General features: G+C 38.6%; 1 protein-coding gene across 2 annotated transcripts in view; it reads left to right on the forward strand.

Annotated features, from left to right (window-relative positions):
- LOC144970647 (protocadherin beta-13-like) overlaps positions 1–10,000 on the forward strand; it is a 66,523-nt gene that overhangs the window by 21,997 nt on the left and 34,526 nt on the right. For both annotated transcript variants that reach the window (XM_078910479.1, XM_078910480.1), the window contains exon 2: positions 6,307–9,939. In XM_078910479.1, the coding sequence (XP_078766605.1) occupies positions 7,369–9,939 (2,571 nt within the window). In that variant the 5' untranslated portion in view covers positions 6,307–7,368. The remainder of the gene's footprint in view (positions 1–6,306; positions 9,940–10,000) is intronic.

The raw sequence follows: 10,000 nt of genomic DNA on the forward strand, positions 1-10,000 counted from the left end.
AAAGCTGTTAATGGCCAGGTACTCATTTTACACCTGAGTTAGATCAGTGTACAAAGACCTCGAAGTCTTGATCTTACGACTTTTGGGTCAGTATAATTCCAGATAATATCGTATCAAAACTCGTCACTCTCAAGTCAAATCTATTTAGTTAAAACAAAGTATTAAAAACAACAACAAATGCCTTCACTATGGATAGTATGTATTGTTTCTTAATAATCATAGTAGGCGTACATTTTTTAAAAGCTTTCTTAAGTAGGTACTTATATAAATCTAAAAAAGTGTGATGATCGAAACAGTGCCAGACAAAGAACTTACCAAGGACATGTATTTGCAGGTCTGATAACCGAATGGAGTTAGTTACCAGTTCAATTCAACATTGTTGAAATGGAGAGTATAACAATGAAACCCCCCCCCCCCCCCCCCCCCCCCCCCCGAGAGAAAATGGTTTGTGATGATGATGATGATGATGATGATGAATTTTTTTTTAAGGATCTTCTCTCTTTCTCTCTATCTCTCTCTCTCTCTCTCTCTCATTCTCCAATCTATCGTTATGTTACTTCTTCTCTCACTAGCCCCCTCCCTATATTTGCTCTTCCTTGTTCTTCTTTGTAGGTTCGCTTGTGTCTTTAGTTGCACGTTTGTTGTACATGCTCATAGCTAATTCTGCTTTTATTACTAATTTCATGTCTAAGTCATCGCGACATCGCAGTGACCTGGGTTAAAGTTAATGATTTGTTTTGACACGTTCGGTATAAACAACAATGTCATAGTCATAGCTAGCTCTTCGTACAAAAACATGTAGATAATTCTCACTTTGATCATAAAACTTTTACCACTATAGATCGATAGAATAAGATTATTCCCAACGCGTCAGAAAGCATTGAATTGAGCTTTTGAATCGCACATTCAGTATCCACTAAATGTGACCCACCTAGTCAATAAATAAAGCATATTATTCTATAGTCGACCCAAGTCTGATATTTTTTATATTAAATCTATGCTGCGTATCTTATTCATACTGACAAAAAACCGCTTGTAGGTGGTGATTCACAATTTAAAAAAAACACACAAAAAAAAATAAACAAGACAAAAGAAAAACAAAAAACAAAAACAAAAAAAACCCCAAAAAACCCAACCCCCCCCCCCCCCAACAAAATTTAAAAAAACCAACCCCCCCCCCCCCCCCCCAAAAAAAAACACCCCCCCCCCCCAAGAAAAAAAAAAAAAAACAAACACACAAATAAAAACAACAACAAATACGCCACCCCCCCCCCCCCAAAAAAAAAAAAAAAAAAAAAAACCACACAAAAAACAAAACAAAACAAACAAACAAAATACATACCAACAACGACAAAAACAAAACAAAACAAATCAAAGTTCGTATTACTAATCATTAAAAAAATTATTCTAAATTCACTTCTCAGGGTCCAATTCAAGTCGACATAGACGGTCTATCGAAATCGTTTAATGACGATGGGTCACGTAATAATATGAAGTAAATTTTTATTTATTTATTTATTTAATTTTTTTATCTGGCAAAAATAAGGAAAGTCGATTTATCAGGGTTTGCTGTTATTGTAACCGCCGTTTTGTTGTATCAAAATAATCAGTTATGAAAACAATTTCCTTGTTATGACATGGGAAACGGTGTCGATATGTTATAATTTCGTCCTTTGTGATTTTAATTTGACAAAACATTCTCTCTGATATACACAATTATAATATATGATGGTATAATATACAACTTGTTTGTTTGCCTACACTCTGTAATTTTAAAAATTATTTATAATTTTTTTTTTCTTTCTTGTTTTTTTTTCTTTTCTTTCTTATTTTTCTTTTTTTTTTTTTTGGTTGTTTTTTTTTTTCTTTCTTTCTTTTTTTTTTTTTTTTTTTTTTTTTTTTTCTTTTTTTTTTGGCTGTTTTGGTTTTCTTTCTTTTAAAAATTGTTTGTGTTTATTAGAGTGAACAATTTATATTTCTACACACCAAAACACATAGTAATATTTTTTTAAAAAACATTAAAAACCAATACACAGACACAGACACACACACACACACACAAGCAACAGAAACACACACACACACACAACATACACATATAAACACACACATACACACACGCGCGCACACACACACACACACACACACACACACGCAGATTGGGCTGATCACAGGGTGGGGGAAATAAAACTGTCACCAGACTCTGACATTAGCCCTGTCATAGCAATAAAGAAATAAGGCAACGGTTCAAACGATAATTTGTTTTGTGCCCTACCACTCTAGTTTCTCTGGGGTTTTTTGTTGTTGTTATTACTCCTAACCAATTGAGGTCCCCCCTTACTTTTCTTGTCAGCAAACCCCTTGTTTTAGACGCCTTGTGGTGTCTCAGTGAATTACACACATGATAAGATTCCAACATAACTCATTGCAAAGTTGTTCCCTTTTTTTTTTTCCATCCAAATAAGTTAAGACAATTATTGTCTGATGGTTTCCGACAATACAGCGAAATTTATTTTCTCTTTTCAACATGTTGTACTTTATGTAAACATATTGACTTTTGCCTTACGTTCTGTGGCAATATTTCTAACATTTTTTTTTCGTTTTCCACTTTCAGTTCTGGAGGGTGTTCAAACAAAATCAAATTAATTTAAATACAAAAAGATTTTATTTATTTATGTTTTTTTTTGTTTGTTTTTTTTTTTTACATATCAATCACACTGATGTACAATAATAAATATAACACCTAATTCCAACATAATACTGTTTTGAAACGATTTATCACATATGTTTTGTCACGTCACATACAATATGAAAATGACCTTTCACCTCAGCACCATTCATAGAAAAGGGTTTATGACGTATATTTGGTCTGGCATTCAATATTATTATCTGCAATACCACAATAATATTATGATGGCATATTGCTATGACTGTGTAGTTTATCGTCTTGTACTAAAACCAAGCAATGTTGAGGGTAGTCAGTGATTGGATGGGTGACAGTGATGACAAAAACGATGATGCGCGTCAGGGATCTCGTCTTGTTTAAAAACCAAGCGATGTTGAGTCTGGTCAGTGATTTGGGTGGGTGACATTGAAGACGGAAAAAAAACACAAACAAAAGACTTCAAAATACCTTCCTTATATTATTTACAGCCTTATTATTATGTAAACGTATTTATGCGGTCATCTTTATAGTAATATAAAGCGTGCCGTTATTATCCAAGCATCAAATCTCCCTTCATTGCCTAAACAACTGGTTGGTCTATGTACCCCTAGGAATGTCTCGGTGTGTGGCTATGTGTGTGTGTGTGTATATATATATAATATGAGTGTTGTGTGTGTGTGTTTGTTTGTCCTGGCTAACTGTGCGTACGCACGTACTACATACATACGTAGATCAAACAAGATTGACCATCATAACAATAACACGCACGGATAAACTCTGACCTTTCAACTTAAGTTGTGACCTAACAACATCATTATCATGTTGATATAAATACAGTAGTAGATCGGACTTCATCCATCTTTCTATCCATCCAACCATTAACCTATCTAGCCATCCACCAATCCGTCCATCTAATCATCTATCCTCCCATCCATTTAGCCAGTCCTTCATCCATCTATCTAGCCATTCATCCATCCATCTAGCCTTTCGTCCATCCATACATCCACCCATTTAGTCAGTCAGCTATCCATCTTTCTATCCATCCACCCATCAATCCGCCGACCACCTATATATCTAACCTTCCAACTATTTGTCCATTCAATTATCCATCAACGTATCCAGTTGCAAGTCAACATATTTAATTAACTATCCATTCTCCATTTACCCATGTACCCATTCGTCCCTCCTTTCATCCATCCATTCTGTCATCCATCAAATCTTTCATCCATCCTTTGGATTACACATATCCACTTATCTATCCATCCACTCACATCTACCAATCCATCCAACCACTCACCTATCCACGATACCTCCCAGCGACATTGCACACACACCAATACAACACACACACACACACACACACACACACACACACATACAAACCCACGTGACAGTACATACTCAAACCCCTACGTAAGATTTATTTTCTCACACCACAGTTTCAAATCATCAGAGCACCCCTTAACCTCCCCCAAGCATTCGACTTCAAAGGCAAACCATTTAGAATGATAACCCTCCTAAACAAACCCTTTTTCTATCGGGGCGATGTTGCCATTCACGTCACCCGGGCGAATAAACGGCCTTTAATCGTCTCGTTAAAAGACTACCGCTATTTCACTGGCCAACGTTACAACAAGGCGAGAAATGAGAAATCAAAGGGAGGCTATTCAATCAATAGAAATAAAGACACACCAATGAAGCGAAAGGAGTGCTTTATCGTGAATTTGAAAGAATCTTTTCTTTAACATTTAACATGATACACCGTATCCCTTACATTTTAACCTTTTACACCCGCGATTCAATTTTAGTTCATATGACATCATACACAACCGCGTTCATAAAGAGAGTAGTATATTTAACGCTTGAGTCGCATTGATGTTTGCTGTCTTGCTGGCTCGGCCTGCATTTTAAACAGACATAATAATAATATAATCAGATTATATTGCGGACGAGGAATGAACCTCCAACATTGAGGTTAAAGGGTTAAACCGTGTTCGTAAAAAGCGAAGGGTTATAATTTACGCTTTAATAAACTTTCTCTTTTTTTAAACAGAGTTTTAGATATACTCACAATATTTCTAAAGTGACGGTTTCAATTTCATGCACATTAACAAAAGATTATTGTTGATTGGTCAAGCATGGCGGGTTATTAAAATAATTTCCATGGCGATTCTTATTCAAAACCAATGTTATATTATTTGGCTATAGCATTGTACACACGATTTTTCGTTTTCAAGTTTGCGTGTTTATACCAAATACGATTCCTAAAAGTATTTTCTATACAATGTTTACTATTACGCTTGTTGCAGGAAGATTTTTGGTTCCGTAATTTCGTCAATGTTAATTCTTCACTTCATGAGCTCTCTTAGAAAATTTGTTAGCTCATTCATATCTATCCACCTGTCAGTATATTTATTATTTACTTATTCATTACTTCAGGTATTCACTCATTCATTTATCCACTATTTCATTCACTTATTCTTTCAGTCAAGTACCTATAGGTTCATATAATATGGCGTTCTTTGGAACTTACGGTATCGAAAACGCCACCAAACAAACACTTTGGAAACACCCAACCACTCTTCAAATAAAAAATAAAAGAAAAATTAGCAAACAAAACATGCATTTATTTATCAAAACAATCAGTCATTCAATTATCCGGCCATTCTATTGTTCGTCTCCTTATATTAATACAGTGTATCGATATTTAACAAAACAAATATAAACTCATTACTACTTATAATTGAAATTATATTCCCTTTGAAGTCAATAATAATTCCGTTACAATTTTCTAAAACACTTTCTTTTTCGAAGCTTTTCTTTACAAATTATTATATATCGGCTTTGCCACACACTCAACCTTCCTTCGTCCACTCGAAAACACGCTTTAAAGCTTCTTTTCTCGTCTGCTCTAAGCTACCATAAAGTACTCGAGTACTTAAAACCCCAATCGATATGAATACAAACACAATGTCGATATATCGTGGTTTCTCAGCCTTCACCAATTTGTTTGTATATCGTCCCAGATTAAAACCGATTACTTTTAATGACCGCAATTAGTTTCTCTGAATATCTTCGATGCGCTTCTGTAGTAGCTACAATATAAATAAGAAAAATAGTATGTGCTTTAAGTATCCTGCGTGTTGGTACAATTGGGGTGAGATAGTTGTGTAATAGTGCATAAGAGAGAGAGAGAGAGAGAGAGAGAGAGAGAGAGAGAGAGAGGAGAGAGGAGAGAGAGAGAGGGGGGGGGGGAGAAACAGAAGAAATAAGATGCATATAGAGAGATAGAAAAAGAGAAAATATAAGAAGAGAGAGAGAGAGAGAGAGAGAGAGAGAGAGAGAGAGAGAGAGAGAGAGAGAGAGAAGGGGGGGGGGGATCGTACTACGATATTGATTTATAGTCACAAAGCTATATCAACAACGGCCGATCTAAATAGAAATTTACCCCTAATAATTAAGCAAGATGCTTTTGGATGAGTGAAGCACTTTAAAGCTTTGAATAGTTCAAAATCAACAACCACATTTGCTAGGTGGTAACTTTTGTTTACATGTGTACGTAGACTGTGTAGGACCTACTATTCAAGCGTATCAAAATGTTTTCCTTATTCTTTTAATGAATCCTTTTATTGTTTCCTCAGGTCAAGCCAAGGGTGAAATTGAATCAGTCAGGTCATCCGATGAAGATCCATATCATCGACGAAGTGAATAACATTTAAAAATCATTTCAGTCACAGTCCGACAGAGGCCATTTACTCAATCACTCACTTACTCACTCACTACCAGGTGAGGCGATTCGTCAACGTCACTCACTCACAACAACTCGCACACGGTGAAGCCATTCGTCAAAGTCGTGGTTTACCGGAAGTCCCCCTAAAACCGTGATTATATTTAATCATCCATTAAAGGGGAGACCACCCTAGTCTACTATTTACTCTAGCATCGATTTTCCCCCCTTCTTTGTCCTTCCAATTCCACAGCCGCCAATCAGCAAAACCAACCTTCTCCGAACTTCTACATATACAACTAGATACACTTCGTGGATACAACGTACGCACGCCAAATCAAGGCCTGCAATCAAGAACTTAATGATGATGATGATTATGATGTTACCGTCAAGACTACTGGAGCTAACTTTAAACCCCGGTTTCCTGAACGCTAGTGGCATCTATCGATCGGTGTCCAGGTAGAAGTCTCGTCTGTAATTCCTCGCCAGGGGGCTCTGACGCCAATTAGAGAGGTATTCATTCATGCCCGGGGATTGATAAACTGATTAAGTCGGAGACCAGCGGAAAGAAGCCATGATTACACACTGATTATTTGATTGCACACGTGACCTTCATCGTCATTATCATCATAAAGTCAATACCGAAGTGGTCCTTCTTCACATCTGCCAGAACATAAGCAGTCAACACCACCCCCACCATCTTTCTTCTTAAGAATAACAGTCCCCCCTCTAGGTTTCATTTATACTTTTATTTCATGCACTCTCACACAGTGTGAAATCTGCAAAAATACAATTAAGATTTTTTCTTTTATTCATAAAAGTCAACACATGTTCAGTAATCTAGGATACGCTTGCGAATTAGTCAGGAGAATGATGTTACCGTAAAACATGTTCTGATAAAATTCAATTCAAGATTACAAGCAAATTCAAACTTCAAAGGACATTTGATTGAAAATTGTAAGTCAACATTTCGAAAATGGGTCTCAAAATTTGTTTTGAGGGTACGAGTACTTGCAATGCCATCCTCGTCTTTCTTGTTATATTTCTCCTACAGCAAGTGTTCGCTCAGGATATCACCTTCACGCAGATCGAAGATCAAGCGTCCGGGAGTTTTGTCGGGAGCATCGCTACGACCCCAAACATTCTGAACCTGGTTGGGGAGGGAGACAGATCAAGTCTGCAATACAGTATTTTGTCGGAAGGTTACGAGAACAGTGAGTACTTTAACATAGACAGAGTGTCTGGAAACATCACCTTCAATGGTGTGGTTGATCGAGAGACGATCTGCCCATTTTCGGACGCTTGCAGCGTGTCCTTCAGCGTTGCGGTACGTGGGACTAACAATAACTTCTTCACGTTCACAGTCAAAGTTCTCATCACGGATAAAAACGACAACAGTCCGATATTTCCAGAACAATCGGTCAGTGTTCGTATTTTGGAGTCTGCGAATCCTTCGGATTTTTCAAGTCCTTTAGCTACAGCCACAGATGCAGATCGGAGTGAACAGTTCTCTATTAACGACTACGCTATTGTACCGGAAAGTCCTATATTTGATATAGAGTATAGTCGGAATCTTATTGGAACTCCACAGGTCAATTTGAAACTTAAGCAAAAGCTGAATAGAGAGGACGAAGATGCCTACACGATTGAAGTTGTGGCAAGCGATGGGGGCAATCCGCCTCGTAAAGGTAAACTGACTGTAAACATATACGTTGACGACATCAACGACAATGAACCTGAGTTTTCTCAAACCTTCTACACGGCAAATTTCAGCGAAAATATGGGTTCTGGTTACCTAATCATAAGAGTTTCGGCGTCTGATAAGGATTCTGGAGATAATGGAAGAGTGACGTATTCCCTGAGCAACACACCGAACACAAATATCGGTGTGTCTGGGAAAATATCCGTCAATTCGACGACAGGGCAGATATTCCTGCTGCAGGCTCTGTCAAGCGGTTTGTACGATATCCTCATTGACGCGCATGACAATGGAACGCCCCGGAAGTCATCGCAAGCCGTTGTGAAGGTCAACGTACTAGATACGTCCAATAATAAACCCGTGGTCACTGTGAATGCTGTGCAGCTCGGAGACCTTCCTCTTGGGTATGTGTCAGAAACGGAACAGCCCAGTGCTGTAGTAGCAGTGCTAAATGTGGTTGACTCTGACTCCGGAAAGAACGGAAACGTCACGTGTGAAACATCAGAGCCTCATTTTCAGCTCCAACAGCTTCAACCAGGGAGTTTCAAACTCATGGTAGCGAAACCTCTGGACAGAGAACAGAATTCGACACATGACGTTTACGTAACGTGTAAAGACCAGGGTACGCCAAGTCTCAATGACACAGCGCTCATCACCATCATGGTGGCGGATGAGAATGACAACAGCCCAAAATTCACCAGACCAGTCTTTGTTCAAAACATCATCGAAAACAACATCGTTGGAGACACGGTGACCTTCGTGAACGCCTTTGACATAGATGAGGGAGACAACGCGATCATCGAATACCAGCTAGAAAACAACCATGGAGATTTTCTAATCACTCCGGATTCGGGCGTTATCAAAGCTCTGAGATCTTTCGACAGGGAAGACAAATCTAGGTATGAATTCAAAATCTTAGCCATAGACCACGGCTCTCCGAGACGAACAGGGACTGCCACAATGATTGTAAACATCAAAGACGTCAACGATGAAACGCCTACATTCACCAAACAAACATATAAATTCTACCTTTACGAAAATCGTGATCCAAACAGCATTGTGGGTAATATCTCTGTCTCCGATCCAGACAAAGGTCAGGGTGGAGTTGTGTCCCTTACATTGTCACCAGTACGACAAGGTGACGCAGTTCCGTTTGAGATTGATTCACAAGGGCGCGTTTCTAGTCTATACACGTTTGACAGAGAAGTCCAAGAAAGCTACACGTTCTTTGTCATCGGGAAAGACAATGGACAGAGACAGCTTTCATCATCGGCCCAAATTATCGTCGATATTCTTGACGTCAACGACAACAAACCACAGTTCTTGTTTCCCACAGACCAAAATGATTCCGCGTTCGTCAACATACCTATCAAACTAGACCAGGTCATCTCGCAGGTCAACGCCTTTGACTATGACGTCAAGAAAAACGGGATCGTTACATTCGGCATTGTCAACACAAACAGTTCCGATCTCTTTCGGATTGGGAAGTTCAGCGGTGAAATTATATCAAACAAAGACCTGGGCAAAGATGATATGGGGACGTTTTCGATCACAGTTAACGCCACGGATCAGGGATTTCCGGTTCAATGGAAGGCTGTGACCTTGAACATTGTCGTCCAATCAGAATCCACGAAACGGAGTGACGTCATAGCGGACCAAAACGTCCTTATCGTGGCCTGTATCATTTGCTTCACCATCATCGTGTCCGGGGCTGTGATGGTGGCCATGTGTGTCCTCAGGAGGATGGATAGACAGAAGAAGATGCAATACGCCGCTACCCATTCGGATACACGTCCAGACAGTGACCAAGGGAGTCTCCCGGACCACAGTCAGCAGTACGACTTGGCGGTAAGTGAAAAAGAAAACACTCATGGAAGAAGACACTTTATCCTCTTGCCTGACAAATATC

This window comes from Berghia stephanieae, chromosome 4 (genome assembly GCF_034508935.2).
Source record: "Berghia stephanieae isolate SIO BIC M18660-M18661 chromosome 4, UCSD_Bste_1.3, whole genome shotgun sequence".
Lineage (NCBI taxonomy): Eukaryota > Metazoa > Mollusca > Gastropoda > Nudibranchia > Aeolidiidae > Berghia > Berghia stephanieae.